The sequence below is a fragment of the Cervus elaphus genome, chromosome 15 (assembly GCF_910594005.1).
Source record: "Cervus elaphus chromosome 15, mCerEla1.1, whole genome shotgun sequence".
In the NCBI taxonomy this organism is placed as follows: Eukaryota; Metazoa; Chordata; class Mammalia; order Artiodactyla; family Cervidae; genus Cervus; species Cervus elaphus.
Window position 1 is genome coordinate 19,377,277 of NC_057829.1, and position 18,768 is coordinate 19,396,044.

The 18,768-nt window shown below is 33.9% G+C and overlaps 1 protein-coding gene across 7 annotated transcripts in view; it reads right to left on the reverse strand.

The window, feature by feature from the left end:
* The window catches only part of JMJD1C (jumonji domain containing 1C), a 302,277-nt gene that overhangs the window by 76,980 nt on the left and 206,529 nt on the right, over window positions 1-18,768 (reverse strand). For 3 of the 7 annotated variants that reach the window (XM_043927017.1, XM_043927016.1, XM_043927020.1), the window contains one exon: window positions 3,046-3,159. Coding sequence is in view for 1 of the 7 variants with exons in the window: in XM_043927016.1 (XP_043782951.1) it covers window positions 3,046-3,159 (114 nt within the window). In the remaining 6 variants the exon portion in view is untranslated. Of the gene's footprint in view, window positions 1-3,045; window positions 3,160-6,946; window positions 7,741-18,768 lie in introns of those variants that run through there. The other 4 variants (XM_043927022.1, XM_043927018.1, XM_043927023.1 and 1 more) reach the window with 2 other exon arrangements.

The following is an 18,768-nucleotide window of genomic DNA, read 5'->3' on the forward strand; positions in this document are numbered from 1 at the left end:
CAAAGAAAGTTAACTGCAGCAAGCCTGATCAGGAAGTCTGAAAGGAGGAAGCAGAAACTCATTTGTGTGCAAAAGGAAGGAAAAAACAGAATTAACAATACCATGGTACACTGCTTCAACAATGTATTAACATGCCTTCATTATAATGTCTATAAGACGTTGATTTGATTTCTATCCTCATTCAGTGTTCTTTCCAAAATATTGAAAACTATGATCAATGATGGTTGCATCCTGATTAACCAACCACAAGTCACTTAAAAAAATGACCAAATCAACTAAGTTAATACATGCCATCTGATACTCAATACACTGAAATTATTCAGAGAGATAAATGTAGGATTCAAACTAATAACCTAAAAGTGAGTCATCTCAAGAGATCTGTATTAATTCTGAGTCACCAGTTTTCTAATCATTATCTTACAATATATATTATTGTGATATATTAAATAGGGCTGTACAACTAAAAGCTAACTTACAGGAGCATTCTGCTATAGAATAAAATGCTGAGATGAGAACTCAAGGAAAAAGACGGTGAATGGGAATTCCCACTATAAAACCATATAAACAGACACAGTTTAGCATCATTTGGAATTTTTCAAACAAAACTTAAGCATACTCATCACCTAGTACAGAAAAGCCATTTCCAAAGACTTTTTTTTACCTACCTAGATTCAAAAGAAACTGCCTCTTGAGATTTAAATAAGTGAGAAAAAACAGGGAGACCATTTTTAAAACTTAATTTTCCCCTAACTCCCTTTGACTTATATAAGGTTACTCTAAGGTTAAGATATGTCAAAGCACTATTTACAAAATCTATGCCGGGAACAGCTGCCATGTTTAACATGCCAAGGAATTTAATGTACTGTTTGGACAACTGGTTAGAGAAAAGCATTCTGGGATAAAGCCACTCTAATTACACGAACTCTAAAAGTCTTTCCTTATGTGGACTATACCTATATTTTATAAACTCATTTAAATAAATAACTTTGAAAACCTAGACTGAGCCATCTTCAGTCTCTGGAGTAAATTTTCATTCAAAATATTACAGTAGGTGCCTATAATTTACATATTGGAGTATGTATTTTTCTATTTTAAACCTGTTTTAAAAACATGAAATACAGAAATTAAAATGCTACAGTAAGCTTTATTGTGTATCATTTATTCCTTCAAAAACACTTAAACACTAAAACTAAGGTATGCTGGATCGTAAATCAAGTGCTCTTAGTGTAATTCCTTAAAACTAAAATTCACATTATTTATGAAACACAAACGGTTAAAATGTGAAGGGAATAACATCGCCTTTGGAAGACAGTATATCCTTCTAGGCCAGAGAGCAACTTACCTCTACTAGCAAGGGGAATATACATAGCTAACAAAGATAATCATACAAATCACCAAATCAAATAAGATATTACACAGGGTTTTTTGTACACATTTTAAAACTGTTTTAGATTCTGACAATTTTATTATTTAAAAATTATTAGAAAATTATTATTTAGAAATAATAAAATTGTCAGAATCTGAAACAGTTTTAAAATGTGTACGAAAAACCCTGTGTAATATGTTAGTGCATTCTTTTAATCATTACAATTTTAATAAACATGTTGTAGAGTTTTAGGCCACCTGGCAAGAGTTTATTTTTAAAAGTAATTTCTACATAATGATTTCAGTTCTCTAAATCAAACCCTAGCTGTAACTTCTATAGTGCTAATCAGAAACCACAGAATTAAAATGCTAAGTTGGAAGGTTCCTTTGATTTCACCTAGTCTAATTCCCACCAAAAGACTGTTAGAAATGAGACAAATTATAGTAAGGCTATAAGCAAGCAAAATGGCAATCACAACTAAAACCAAAACAAAATAAAAACCAAGGGAAAAGCTCTAACACCTCCAGTATTAAACTATAACTTGTTATAAATTTTTAGCTGTAAATACCAAATCAAAGAGCAAAAGCTAACAGTATAAAAATGAGGCCATTTAATGAACTATGAAAAATAATGTGTAAAGACAAAAGCACATCCATGAAGAATGAAGACTTCAAAGAGAGAAATAACATTTAACTAAGGGAACTATCACCTACTTTTGGTAGATCTAATAAAAGAAGAACCTAACTACTAATTCCCTAAGTATTATAACCTCACATACAACAAACCACTGCTCGTTAACTCAAGCTCTTGTTCTTTCCATGGAAACAATGCCTCTGTATTTTACTTCTGAAATCAGTAACTATTCTGAAATGAAACAGGAATATGGACTTTCAGCTTCATTTTAAAAAACAAGTCAAACTAGTCCAGTTATACTTTCTTTCAATGTATTTACTATGTTATCTTAAACATTTAAGGAAAAGAAACCTATAAAATACTGATATAATTCAATCTAAAATTCAAATATGAAAAGAAAACAAACTGCTGTGCATTTTAACTTTTACCTTTAAAAAATCAACTGATAAAACATATTAAGAAACATTTAGCTTACTACTTTTGATATGAGTTTCTTTACATGATTTAAATCTAAAAACCAGCTAGAAAACGTTTTTCCAATTAAGTTTTGTATTTAAATTGCAACAACTGGGAATTAAAATCTAGAAACTGAACAATTCAACTTATGACAATCTAAAGGAAAATTACCACTTAAAAAGAAAATGAACTACTATTATGCTAAACTGATATGCATGTATATAGTAAATACTAATCTCATTTAATTACATGAATTGACCCAAATCTTAACCTTTAGAGCTGGAGACAAAGATAATTTATACTAATATCTAACCAGTTATTATCTAACAATGAACATCATTTGAATGGCAGGGACTTTTATTTTGCTCACTTGTGCATGCACAGCCACAAGATGCTGCCTGGCTCATAGTAAGTTCTCTGTGTATACTGATTGGAAAAATGAATCATTTATCCTATAATCAAACTTTATCAAATGCATTAAGTTTCTTGATGTTAGCCAGAAAGCTAGACTTAAATATTCAAAAGAATATCTGAATATCAATGAAGCTTAGTGAATAGGTAATTTTTTAAAGTGACCTGAAATTTCTTACCTGGTAGGGCTGAAAGGCACTATCTTCAGTTAAAAAATCCAGTTGTTTATCTACAAGGAATTCTACTGCAGTGATTGAACTGGGTACACTTTTTTCAACCAGGGGTTTGAAAGTCTGGTAAGAGAAAAAAAAAAAATTCTAATGGTTATTTTCTGGGTTTTATCCTCAAAATGTGAAGGGGTATATAGAAACACAATGTATTAAAGTCATTATCATAATGATTTTAGGCTACCAATTAATACCAGTTTTCATAATCTAAAGTAATGCTTTTATCTGGAATATTTTCTATTATTAAAAAGAAATTGAGTTGATTTTAAGAAATGATTAAAAAAATCCCAGTCTATTAATAAATCCCAGTTGTTTAAAAGTATTAAAAATTCCTAATATAAAAACAGAGAAATTGTTTCCAAAAAAGCAAACTGGGTAGGAGAGGTTATTATCCCAACTCTTTTAAAATATTGTTAAGCATTATTCTTTATAAAACAGAGTAGTTATGATTTACATGTATAGTTTATTTCCTAGCTCACTCACATCAAGGATTTTAAATGATCAGGATGCATCTGGTCTTTTAACTCCACCCCATGTACTACTTACCCCCGCCCCTGCCCCAAGCACAAATAAAAATCCAGCTGCTTCAGTTAAGAGCAGCACTGGGGGAAGGGCGCAGGAAAAGAAGAGGGAGGTAAAAGTATTACACAAAACTCCCAATCACCTTCCAGTAAACTCTCTCCAGATTTCCACTTTTATAAAAAACAAAACAAGGGGGCACGCGGTGGTGGTGGTGGGGGCATGAAGTGAGCAAATCCATAGTCATTTGAAGACAACTTTTACATAAATGAATTTATTCGTATCTTGGGTGGGAGGTGGGAGGGAGGGAGGCAAGAGAGGAAGAGGAAGGAAGGAAATAAAGGTGCTAGATGTGCACTTTTTATGACTGTCCTAATTATTCTCAAAGTAGAAGTAATTTGAATAAAGCCAAGGATATTATATCCATGATAGTGTTTTAAAACTTATAAATGAAAACAATATTTCACTGTTTTAAAAACATAGTGACTTTACTATTAAAGAATCTAAGTTTGGAAAATGAAATTAAAAAGCAACTCAGTTTCTAAAGTACTTGCATCACAAAGGGAAATCTTTCTTGCTACAAGAAACTTGTGCGACCATTTGGATGTAAACCAAAGGTTTCTGCAGACAGTAAAAATCTCCAGGAGATACAAAGCCGTTGTAATTCCCTCTTCTCTTATTTATGTCTTCAAGAAATCTAACATCTTGCTAATCACAACTAAACGCTCTGCTGAAAAACCTTTCAAGATTTTTAAATCAGAATGGCTCTTAAGCAGTTAATGTCTCTATTTAAGAAATTATCTTTAAAGCTTTCATCAGGAGTCTATGTTTTGAAAAAGCTGAAAACACAAAGAATAAATAAGCATTTTAAACATGCTTTATTCCTATACTATTCACTTCATGAACTAATAAATGATACATTCTTTCATAAATGAACATAAAAAATTACCTTACATTTCCAATTTATTTTCAGTATTTATGATTAGAAAACCTAATCACAGTAATATCCTCCTTCCCATGTTCTAGGGCTAACCTTTTATGTATCAAAAGTATTTTTTTTGTGTGTGAGAAGTTACATTTTCAAAACAGGTATTTCCCCATTATTTAGCTATCTCCTGCTTCTGTGGCCATCTGACACTTTCCATTTACCATAACTAAATTCTTTACGTGAAATATGTAATATTCTCAAATTAAATGTTTAATTTTTAGCAAAAAAATGAGAGAACACTGGCAGCTTCTCAAGAGAACTTTAAATCCCTGAACTTTATCAAATGCTCTTATTTCTTTCTAAACAGTACCAAATCAGGTCAACTTGGGAAGGTTAAAAAAAGGCCCACAAAAGGTACTACCTAAATGCCTAAAGATATTGTACCGATTCAATTAAGGAGGACTGGAGAAAAAAAGTAAACTTCTCCACTCCGAGTGCCTCTTTCTTACGCAAATAATACAGGTGGTTTGCATTTCCTAAGAGACCTAGTCATTTTATAATATGAAAAACATTCTTGTGAAGAGAACCTCTCAGAACTCTGCTTTTTAAGGTAAGTCAGAGATCTAAGGGTAAATTTCAATAGGCCAATTTATCATAATTTAAATTACTGAGAAAAAAAAAATTAGTTTCCAGGCTAAAATAAAAAAGAATTTCTCATTTTAGGGTATCTAACTGAAAGCCACTGGTAGAATCTAGCTATCAGAAATGTTAAAAGACTAGTTTATAATGGTCTATTTCTGATGCATGAGTATTTATAATAACCATGTACAAATGGAAGTCAAAAGTACACCATGCTTCTTAAATAGCAAATAGGACAAAGACTTGCAAATTTTAAAACATGCAATTACTCTTAAACTACAAATATGTTACCAAGTGCCGATAAATACTTTTATAGTACTTGTTAAAGAAATGTTTCAGTATGTATTAAACAAGCAACCCTAAAAATGTGCGACTGTGTCTACTCTACTGAAAAATTAAAGACAAACAACATATAAAACTAAGAGTTAAAATAAATCCTAATTCCCTAAAGTGGCAAATAAATGTAACCATTAATAATTTTTGTATCCAAATCAAAAACATCCACTTTAAGGACATTAGCTTAAAAATAAAAACAAATATTTAAATAAAAGTGAATGCATCCTACAGATTTTGGATGAATCTGTAGTATTTCATGGGTCTAGGTGCACTGGAATGCAAAGAAACTAGAACTCATGCATAGCTAAGTAATTCAAGACTCTAAAGATATACCATTCTATGAGGAACTTCCACAGCCTAAGGGGAAGCTACAAGCTACCATCAGATGAAAGTCACAGCAGAATGTGACCCTAATCACAAAATGACTTCATTCTAAAGCTGAAAAAAGTCTTTGAAAATACAAATTAAAACTGCCAATTAAACAAAACACTTTTTCAATTTCATTAATGGACTGAGAGTTCGTTTAAGGTCCTTTGTCTTTGTTAACTGCACTTTAAAAATAGTATAAAGTCAAATAAGTACTTAGTAGAGAGCCTGCATTTCTACTAGGGCCTACCATGCTATAGGAAGAATGCTTAGAACAACTGTATCCTGTTTGGGGCTCCATGCTGCACCACATTCCATTCACATGAGGAAGAGGCGAACAGATGAGCCCTCCTCGAAAAACATTTTTAAAATAAATCAGCTACAGTTCTCAAACATAACTCAGCTGCTCAAACAAACCATGTTAAAGCTCACCATTTAACATCTGACTGGAAATTCACAAGGTTTATGTCTACAGTCCAAGTTTCTAACAATCTCCAGTTAACATTTAACAATTCCTTTTCCAAGTGAAAAAAATTAGGCTCATAAACTACAAAAATCTGATATAAATCTCACTAAAGAAATACTAAGGCAGAAAACAATCTAAGATACATTTGAGAAGTCAAGGTTTAGTCTTAAAAAAAAAAAAAAAGATTGGAGTGACTCGAAAGAACAAAGTCCAAATTCCCACCCAAGCAGGTCTATTGAAAAACACGATACTGTTAGAAAACAAGTTGGGGGTGGGGACAAGCATACACCAGACAGAAAAAACCCTCACAAAACAAATACCCCTACTTCCCTTAAAACATTATATTCTTAAAACCCTAGTCCAAAACATTTCTGCTATAATACTTGAAACAACTGAGCTTGTTTTTTATCATACAGTGTTATGAAATTACTACCGACACAATAAATCACTCTCTAAACAAATGAAATCATTAAAAATTTTAAAAAACTAAGACCACGAAAGCTGGATCTGAAAAAGACAGTGACCTTAATTCCTAAAATCGAGAAGCAAAACCAAATGTAAATTAAGACAAAAGAAAAAGGAAGCAGAAAAATACAAACCGTACTTTCTTCTTGAGAATTTTAAAGTATCTTTAAATCTCCGATATCCACGACAAGGCTTTAAAGGTCAAGAAGTATAGCTGACATTTCCATTTTGTTCTTGGGCAGTATTGTTTTTTAAATCTATCCTCAATAATTCTTAAGTGTTCAAAAATCACAGGCAAATGGCTCTCAAACCAGGCATTTCTGAGCTCACTGGCAGCGTCGTCATTGTACGGTAAGAAAAGCCAAGACGACAGAACGAAGCCGAGGCTGTAACCTAACAAGTCTCCAGCGAGCAAAGGACGGTCTTCTGTCTGCTCTGGCTCAGTCCTGCCAGTGATGAGGATTACAACTCGCTCTTTGTCATCAGCACTGTGGTGTTAACGACCAAGAAATCCTGCAGCTGAAGCCCTACTGCATCCTCCGATCTGGGTCAGGATAATTTCTCCCGAGGTCGCTTACATAACCAGTAAGATACTCCAAATAGAGAGAACAGCCATCCATCAGCTAGAGAAAGCCTTTTGCCACTGTACTCTGTCTGTGTGGAAACACACTGCAGTAGCTTCCAACAGCGCAGACACCCAAATGAGAACGACTACTTGGCTTAGGGCAGACTGAGAGAAGGGAAGAGGCGGTGCTCTGTAAACTGTAACTAATCCTCCGTCACAGGTGCTGATGGAGTCACTTCCAGCACGAGTCACATTACTGGTGATTACTCATTTGGCTGCGCCATAGAGACTGGCTCATAATTTTAACAACAGACAAAGACAGACTAGTGGCGAGACTGAGAGCTCAAGTTTACTGTCTCCTTCACAAGGCAAATGCAAATACAAAGTTTTTGCCTTACAGATTTACCAAGGTGAGAAAGTGCAGAAAACAAGTAATATGTAAATCTCTCTCAAGTGGGCAAAAATAAAACATAACTTTAAACCTATTAAGAACACTTTCAAGTGTGTTTTCAAGTAAAGAGTTTACTTTTAGTTCACTCATTTCTCATTGGAAATATACTAGTATTTTTAAAAACACAGGGGGAAAAACAGTTTAAAACATTTCTGGGGTAATAATCTAAGTGAAATCAAATGACATAACCAACACCACACCAACACTACTCAAAGGAAAAACTAACTGGTAATATTTATTTTGGCAGATTAAAAAATATTCCTGAAACATTTTTATTATTTGTAAGAATAATTTAAATAGTTCATAGCTATGAAAACCTTTAATAGCTACAGATGGCTATTCAGCACCTGACATGTGATTAGTCTGAACTGAGATCTGTGCTGTATGTACAATAAACACACTGAATATGAAGAAAGAATGTCAGATATCTGCAAGTACAAGAAAACATTCACCTATTTTTAATGATGTGTGTGAATGGCCTTTTATTTTAAATTTGTCCCAATGTTAGGTATTGCAATTTCAATAAATTTAAAAATTTACACTGATTTTAATACCAACAACCAATTTATCAAATCATGTTGAGAAAAACTTCCATTCCCAGCCAATGCCCTGTCCCTTTAAATCTATTCCAGATGTATCAGCTTCATTTCATAAAAAACATTAGATTAACTACTAGAAAAAAAGATATTTTTAATTCAGTCTATTATGCATTGTACTTACGAAATTCTCAATCCTTTTTTATTTTAAAGATGACAGAGACGAATAGTGATTATTCTAAGAATATTAGTAAAGTTCAGTTTTAGAACAGTGATAGAAATGAAATGTAAATGAAATGTACTTTTTAATAATGAGCCAAGTGAATATTAAATCACATATAGAATACCAGTATTTCATTTCATAATTACTTAAGATGTGATCATAAAACATGTACAGAATTAAAAGAATTCAGTGGAATGTAAGTTACCAAAAAAAAACCAAAAAAAAAAACCAACTGGAGTAATATGGCAGCCTTATTCTGAGCCTGAAACAAACAGCAAATGCTTGATTCAGGTTATTACATTATATTATAAACTATCAAATTTTAAATACATGTCATACTACTTTTCTACAGTTTACTGTATATTAGAGAATGAGTTAAATATTTCACAAGATGCATCTTACAATCTCACATAAAATCAGATTTATTATTAACTTAAAAACATGTTTGTTCCTCAAGTACTATGTCCCCTACAAAATCAAGTAGCTTTAAGAACTATACTCAACTAACAACTGCCACAGTATTTATATATTGCTAGTGATACACAATTAAATAATTTTATAAAACTAAAATAATTAACATCAGTACTGAAAAACCACTCATTTTTATTTCATACTGCATCACGTTACATTAAAGTTAGATATTTTTCCATTACCATAAATACTACATTTTTGTTGTTTAGTTGCTAAGTCCTGTCTGACTCTTTGCGACAGTCGACTTTTAATGGAAACAAATAAAGGTTACAAGGGCAACTAGCTGAAAACCCTAAGTATCTTCTTAATGTTTAAACTGGGCTTGATAAATATTTTTATAGGGCTTCGTTGGTGGCTCAGATGATTAAGAATCCGCCTGTAATGCAAGAGACCAGGGTTCAATCCCTGGGTCAGGAAGATCCCCTGGAGAAGGGAACTGCAACCAACATTCTCACTTCGGAAATCTCATGGGCAGAGGAGTCTAGTAGGCTACAGTCCATAGGGTCGCAAGGAGTCGGACACGGCTGAGCAACTAACACAAATATTTTTATAAATATATACATATATGTTTGGTCTGGTACACTGACAAATTTCTAACAAATAAAAATATCGAAGTAACAACACGGAGAAAGCATTTGGAAGCAAGGTAAGTTGTTTAGCTTTTACAACATGTCTTCTTAAATTCTCTCTTGTTCTTACAACTGTATGGGATGCTATTAAATATCACCTTTCAGACGGCAAAAAGCACAAATTTGAGGACAGCAGCATTGTAATCCTTTAAACTGGTTCTTCTTACTGCTTATACCTTCCTCAATGAAGGTATAATGATTCCTCAATGAAGGTATAATGAATTAAGGAAGGAAGTTGAAGAGTTAAATTTCTTTTTTTCTTTCCTTTTTTTTCGGCTGGGTAAAAGGTCTTTTCTGGCAGCTAAACCAGGCTAGAGGAAGAGGAAACTACTCCAGTTACTGCCCAGAAATACACATCTCTGACTTCCTTCCTTTTTAGCTGGTTTCTAGGTTACAAGCTGAATAAATCAACAGAGGTGAGAAAGTAAACAGAGGCTACAAGGAAGGCAATACTGTATGGCTATCTGAAGAAAATCTGTTCCTTCCAATAATTGTAGAACTTTTATACATATAATTAAGAGTTAAACTAACATTTTGCTCCCATTTATTTTGGACCATGAAAGAAACTCCTCATCTTTACAAATATGGAAATCTAAACAAACAAGTGGATTTCTCCAAGTAAACAGATTGTACAAAACACCAAAAACCTCTAAGGTTCAGTGCTTTAGCATTTTAAGTACTTTATCAGACACAAGGATAGGAAAATAAGAGAAACAATAGTAATTTAAAAATGATTTGAACTTGATATGGCCTTATCTGAAGCTGATTAGATTGAGGAAAATACTTTTCAATAAGTCCTATTGATCTATGAAAACATACAATCAAATGTGTAACTCTTGCATCATGGTATTACCCTAATGATTAAAATCTTCACATTAATATATCTATGTAGATATTCCAGGCACTGCAAGGGTGATGTAGCATGGTACACATCAACAGACCATGAAGTTCCAGGATTTCCAGATGATACAGACCTAACACTGATTTTTAAACTCTCTTTTCTCCCCTAAGCATGCAGGATGTTCAATCAACCAATATGTGTGCAATGTCTTAAATTATTGCACTGCTCCCTCCTTTCTTCACTATATCCTGGGTAACTGCCCCAGTCATAAGAGGAAAGTTATGCAACAACAGAATGCGTTCATTTTTTAACTTTGTAAATATTTATCATAATTTTTATGACATATAGTTGACCAAGAAAAATCACTGCTGAGAACACAAAAGCACTATGCAAACAGTCTCTGTGTTTCAATAAGCACTATGGCTGAATCCAGTGTCCTTTTATCTTTTTCTTCTAGTCCTTCTGAGTACTAACAGAGCACACACTCTAACTGGAGTAGTAGTTCTATCAGTTTGTCGTTATCTATGGCTTCTCTCTAAGACTCTCCCTGATCAATCTTTCTTCTTCCCAATATTATGAGGTTTCACTTACAATCATTCCTCTGTAATGGCAAGGAACTGGTTTCAGGGTCTAGGAGGATATCAAAATCTTTCAAGGCTCAAGTTCCTTACATGAAATAGAATAGTATTTGCATATAACCCTCCCATATACTTTAAGTCATCTCTAGATTACTTATAATACTTAATATAACATAAATACTATGTAAATAGTTGACAGCTTTAGTGGCCCAGTCATGTCCAACTCTTTGTGACCAAATGGACTGTAAGCCTGCCAACCTCCTCTGTCCAAGTAGTTCTCCAGGCAAAAATACTGGAGTGGGCTGCCATTCCTTTCTCCAGGGGATCTTCCCAACCTAGGGATTGAACCTGGGGTCTCCTATATTGCAGGCAGATTCTTTACTGTCTGAACTACCAGGAAAGTCCCCGAAATTAATAGGCACAAGGAAAATTCAAGTTTTGCTTTTGAGAATCTTTTGGTATTTTTTCTTCTGAAATTTTTCATCCATGGTTGATTGACTCCTCATATGCAGAACACACAAGTAGGGAGGTTTGACTGTCCTTTTCCTCCTCTATAGCTTTATGGGTGTATGCCATTAAGATAACTAATTTTTCTTTCCATTAATAATTCCAGGACTTCCCTGAGGGTCAAATGGTCAAGAATCGACCTGTCAAATGCAGGTGACATGGACTCAATCCCCGGTCTGGGACAAGCCATGGGACAACTAAGCCCATGGCCCACAACTACTGAGCACTGAACTACTGAAGCCCAAGCACCTTAGACCAAGAGAAGCCACCCGCAATGAGAAGCATGTGGCACATCACCGTTAGGGTAGCTGCCACTTACCACAACTAAAGAGAGCCCGTGTGAAGCAGTGAAGATCAAGTGCAGCCAAAAGTAAATTTAAAAATTACAGCAATAGATTTTTAGACCTGAATTTTCATCTTATTCTAACCTGTATTTATAGCTTTACTATTGGAGGACACAGATATACCCTGTAACCACATAAAACCAAAAATAACTAGAATTAAATGCTAAATTTTCACGCTTCTTTCAAAACCACTATAAATATTCTCACTACAATTTCAGAAATAGTTACCTCAAAATTCATTAATACAGTGATGTCTGATGACTTACTTTGGTTCCCTTGCTCATATTATAATATTCTGAATGTCTGATATTTTTCCTTTAAACCTCTGTCAATTAAAAAAAAAAACTATTCCATAATTTTAGTATGACTGATAAAAATATCAAGAACATTTTGAAAGTAAACACATCAAATTTACGGAAAATATAATCACACAAGTTCTAGAAAGAAAGAAAAAAATAAATACAAATCAATGATATGAAACTAACCATAAAAGATACAACATATTTTTAATGCTTTAATTAATACAACAAGGGGAAGCTGGAACACAACACACATAAATAATAATCAATGGATTGTTTAAAAAGTCCCAAAATAGTTTCAGGTAAGTATGGGAATTTAGTGTAAAATAAAGGTGGATTTTCAAGTCAGAGGGGATAAAATGAAAATGAGGAAATTTAATACAAGAAAAACAGCTGTTAAAACAGAAATGGAACTTTAGTGATTAAGGTTCTCATTTTTACAGATGAAGAAATGGACATTCAGGGAGATTAAGTGACTTTTGTCAAAATACTAGCAGAAACCATGCGACTAGAAACAAGAGTTCTTAATTCATATTTGAAGGAATGAATTTTACTATGTAATATGGTGTGAAAGAACCATGTTTTCTTCATGCTTGTTGACATGAGGTAGCAGAGAGCAAAGTGTCTTGCTATCTGCTGAATAAAGCTTTAAACTCTGAACGTAAAATGGAGGAAACCGAAGATACTTATTTCACCTATCAAAAAGAACAAACACCTATCAAAAAGAACTAGGTAAACAATTCAACATAAAGGAAATCTTAAAGATAACTTCTGAAAAACAGCATTTCAGACAATGATATTAATAGTTTTTCAGTTTAATTCTTATTTTGTCACTAGTATTTCTGTCAAGAAAAAAATATTTAAATGTAGAAAGTGTAAATAGGGATTAAAAATAAACTAAACCATAAAAAACACATTGGATCCTGTTTCTAGAAAAAATTAGATTTCCGTATAAATAACATAATTATTTTCAGATCAGTTCAGTCGCTCAGTTGTGTCCAACTCTTTGTGACCCCACTGACTGCAACACCCCAGTCATCCCTGTCCATTACCAACTCCCGGAGCTTGCTGAAACTTACGTCCATCGAGTCAGTGATGCCATCCACCTATCTCAACCTCTATCGTCACCTTCTCCTTCTGGCTTCAATCTTTCCCAGCATCAGGGTCTTTTCCAATGAGTCAGTTCTTCACATCATGTGGCCAAAGTATTGGAGCATCAGCTTCAGCATCAGTCCTTCCAATGAATATGCAGGGTTGATTTCCTTTAGGATCGACTGGTTGGATCTCCCTGCAGTCAGTCCAAGGGACTCTCAAGAGTCATCTCCAACAACACAGTTCAAAAGCATCAAATTCTTTGGTGCTCAGCTTTCTTTATAGTCCAACTCTCATATCCACACATGACTACTAAAAAAATCATAGCTTAGACTAGACGAACCTTTGTCAGCAAAGTAATGTCTCGGCTTTTTAATATGCTGTTTAGACTGATCATAGCTTTTCTTCCAAGGAGCAAGCATCTTTTAATTTCATGGCTGCAACCACCATCTGCAGTGATTTTGGAGCCCAAGAAAATAAAGTCTGCCACTGTTTCCATTGTTTCCCCATCTATTTGCCATGAGGTGATGGGATCTGATGCCATCATCTTAGTTTTCTGAATGTTGACTTTTAAGCCAGCTTTTTCATTGTCCTCTTTCACTTCCTCTTTCACTTTCATCAAAAGGTTCTTCAGTTCCTCCTCACTTTCTGCCATAAGGGTGGTGTCATCTGCACATCTGAAGTTATTGATATTTCTCCCAGCAATCTTGATTTCAGCTTGTGCTTCATCCAACCTGGCATTTGGCATGATGTACTCTACATATAAGCTAAATAAGCAGGGTGACAATATACAGCCTTGACGTACTCCTTTCCAGATTTGGAACCAGTCTGTTGTTTCATGTCCTGTTCTAATTGTTGCTTCTTGACCTGCACAGTTTTCTCAGGAGGCAGGTCAGGTGATCTGGTATTCCCATCTCTTTCAGAATTTTCCCCAGTTTGTTGAGATTAGAGAATAATTGGAAAACAAAAGAACTGAGTGTAGAAAAGGGTCTCATAGTTCTAAGCATGAACGCAGTCAGTGAAACATGTGCCCTTTTGGTCTTTCTTTCACAAGTATGTATATTTGTTACCAAGTTTTAAGGAACATATGCTTTATAAGTTGCTCATTTCACTTAGTACTCTTTTTCCCTTTCTTTTTTGGTCCACCACACAACTTTTGGGATGACAGTTCCCCAACCAACGACTGAACCAGGCCCCTGCAGTGAAAGCACAGGGAGCCCTAACCACTGGACTGCCAGGCAACTTTCCACTGAGCACTCTTCTCATGCTATTACATTGCCATCATTTAAAATATCTACCTGATAAATACTTAAGGAAATGAACATTAAGTTTTTATTACACCTTTTCTCAGTATTTAGGCCTTCTTCACTTCTCCACTATTACAAAAATCAGAAGAAAATCATCCTTCTTTTGCTAAACAACCAAAATTCCAAGTTTATATGGGTTCAAATAAATTACATGTTAGAATATTAAATTGACAGATACAAACGCAGAGCCATTACTGGCAATCTTTGGAGAAAAAAATAACATTATCAAGATACTAGAGATAAGTAATCTATTTATATTTATTAATATTTGTAAATAAGGGAGCTATTCAGAAAAAAAAATACATGCTAGCAAATGAACTTCAGCAAAACTCCAAGATGGACAATAAGAACCATGGAATAGGAAAAAAAAAAAAAAAATCGACACATTGATTACTAAGAGCCAAATATATTCACTCAGAGTAGTTTGTCTTTTAGTAAAAACAAAGGTTACTTTTATGAAGAAACTCTGGAATAGGTAAATCAATGAAATATGGGCTACATGACGGTTCTTGGTACATTTAGATCTCGTTAAAGAGTACTGAATAATAGTATTACTTTTAACATATAACATACAATCTCTTCATCTTTCATCTTACACACTATCACTTGAAGTGTGATAGTATTATACTTTTTTAGTATATAAATATAAAGTATATATATATATATACTAAATATATATATTTAGTATAAAGTATATAAATAAATACATTTACAAATTAATATATGACAGAATTATTCCAAAATAAATCTTACAAAAAATGCAATTAAGACCTAGATTTTAAAATGATCAAGAAAAGTGGAATAAGGATTATTCCCAAATTTAATAGTCAAAAGTTAGGTTCTATTTTTAAGTTGTTAAAAAAATCAACTATACAGGTAGAATGTAAGAGGGATGCAGATTGCTAGAAATTCACGTGAAAGAGTCCTGGAGGATTTCAAGACACTAAGCCAATAGAAGTTATGTATTTTTTAAAAAGAAAGGACAGAGTAGGGGTAAATAAAATTTTGACACAAAGCACCCAGACCAAGGCAGGTACTGGTCCCCTTAGACTTTACATTGGTTATGCTATGTCGGAATATCTTGTTCAATTTGGGACATAAAAGAGGAACAATTACAAACTAAGATGTTCGACACGTTAAAATCATGGATTATTAGAATCATTTGAAAGAATGAACAAACAACATCTAATTACATACAATTATTTAAAGGGTCGGGTAATTCGAAAACAAAGAAGCTTATAAGCAAAATTTCCAGGAAGCCAATTCTAGCTCAACACAAAGAATGCACAGATTTTTAATAATTAAACACTATCAAACCAACACAGACTTACTTATGAAGTAGTGAACTTCCAATAACTAGAAGCAATCAAAAATCTGGATGAAAACTAACTTGACAAGCTTGTCACTGAAGGATCCCATTTCTGGCTTTGGCAAAGGGTTGTTCATGAAATATCAGACATTTTCCAGTTCTAAGATTCTAATACTGTGTTCTTTAAGCAGCTTAATGTTTAAGAGCAAACTGAAGATAAAACTAAACCAACCTTTTCATAAACACTGCTACTGCTACTTTTGCATATAAAAAAGCATAAAAAGAGTACTGCTGAATGTTCGTGTTCACCTTATTGATGTAAGGTGGCAGAATGAAAAGTAAAAAGTAACATCTCCCATTTCAGATTAAATTAACCCAGACTTGCTCTGCTTGGTAGAAATAAAACTATGTGGGAGACTTTCATGACACAGAAATTTCTGTAGTCCACAGATCCTTTTATCTCTTATGATGAAAAAGTAAATGTAATTTTGTGAGAATAAAAAATATTACAAAATTAAGTCAACTCAACCATAAATGCAAAACATGTGTTAAAATGTTAATAACCAGAAAATCACAGAAGAAATTCAAAGTTAAGCTAAAGAAAACATTTAAAAATATTCTTTCTGATTTATCTTAATCATTTCACTGCTCGTACTCTTGGAAACTTTAACATGATATCTCCTTGGTTTTGATAACTTCTGTATGGCAAACATCTGTTACTTGTGCAGCACAAGTCCTCTACAATTATTTCTCCATTATATCCTTGTTTGTTAAAACCCTGATGATGTTAGCAGCAATCTGGAAGCTGAATTTTTCAACTAACAAGGGGAATTCACAATCTCCTTTAAGTATAATACGTTAACTCTTTTGGTTATTTTAAAAATTAATACATTTTAGGTGATAATTATCATATATGCTAAACAGTATTTAGATTCAAAATACAATAATATCAAAGTTATCAAAATTTCAAGCATATTTCATTAAGTATTGATAACTTATGCCAACATTTTGACAGCCCTGAAATAAGAAAATACCAGCTACAATACCAAGTAAAAAGAAGACAACAGAACAGAGAACTTAAAGACTCTGGCATTTAAGTATTTTCTTTGAATTACTATCAAATTATGAGTCATTCAAAATGAACTTCCCTTCCCTTCTAATATATTACAGGACAACTGAAAGTTATATTGCAAAAAACCCCACAAAAACAAAACAAAAAACCCCCCAGAGAAAAGGAATACCCATTATTTAATTTCAGGTTAATATATAAAGTAATTTTGCTATACCTCCTTTAAACAAAGTCCTCCCCTCTAAAGCTCTGTTTTCTTAATTTAGGTCAATTCCTATTCCATTGAGGACACCTCCATCTAAGAGGATGAGGCAACCAAAGCCCCAAGGCTAAGTGGGAAGGGAAAAAGGTAAGACCCATTAGTGATACACAAAAGCTTTTTGCTTAAGTTTATCTCTATACAGAGAGGAAATTATCACAATTAGACTCTTAGACTCTTCATAGATAATAAAGATTCCTTACAGGATCTTCGTTTCCTTCAAAGTTTCAGCAGCCTGTAAGCAGTCTGGGCAAATAAACTTCTTTGGGAGTCCCATGGATTTAGTGGTGTTTTACCGCTTTCAAAACTCCCTGAAGAACTGGCTTCTCCTCAGGGATAGCTTCTCTGCATTGACTACTTACCACCTGCTTTTAGAATTTTTTAAAGTGGAACAAGTTTTCCTAATTTCAGGAATCCTTAGGATCATCTTTCCTATTTCCCAGCACATTTACATCAAACTATATTTCATATTTTAACTTTGACTGTATTCTACCTTGGCCTTGGATAACATGAGCACACTTAGAAAGTTACATTATTTAGTTAAAAAAAAAAAAATCAAACCATTTAAATGGTCATGTAACTATGAATTTTTCTACTCTAATGGTAAGAAACACTACATAAGGAAGCAAGTGCTAAAATAACAACAAACTAGTGAATATAATGGAGAAGGATGGCAAGACACTCCAGTAGTCTTGCCTGGAGAATCCCAGGGACAGAGGAGCCTGGCAGGCTGCAGTCCATGGGGTGGACAGTCAGACACAACTGAAGCAATTTAGCAGAGTGAATAGAATTAAAAAAAAAAAAGCAGACCCACATTATGGAGAAAAAACTAATGGTTACTGGTTGCGAGATGAAAGGGGGGAGGGGATTAACTAGCTTATTTTATACTGTAATATATAAAGCAATATATATGTCAATCCTAAAGGAAATCAGTCCTGAATATTCACTCAAAGGACTGATGCTGAAGCTGAAACTCCCAATACTTTGGCCATCTGATGTGAAGAACTGACTCATTGGAAAAGACCCTGATGCTGGGGAAAAATTGAAAGCAGGAGGAGAAGGGGATGGCAGAGGATGAGATGGTTGGATGGCATCACTGACTCGGTGGATGTGAGTTTGAGTAAGCTCTGGGAGCTGGTGATGGACAAGGAAAGCCTGGTGTGCCACGAGGCTCACAAGGTCCACGAGGTCGCAAACACCACTGAGCAACTGAACTGAATTGACTGATATAAAGCAAATCTCTTAAAAGAGATGGGAATACCAGACCATCCTTATCTGTCTCCTGAGAAACCTGTATGGGGGTCAAGAAGCAACAGTTAGAACCCTGTATGGAAGAACTGATTGGTTCTAGATAGAGAAAGGAGTATGACAGGGCTGTCTGCTGTCACCCTGTTTGTTTAACCTACATGCTGAGCACATCTTGAGAAATGCCAGGGGGCTGGATGAGTTACAACCCAGAATCAAGATGGAGGGAGA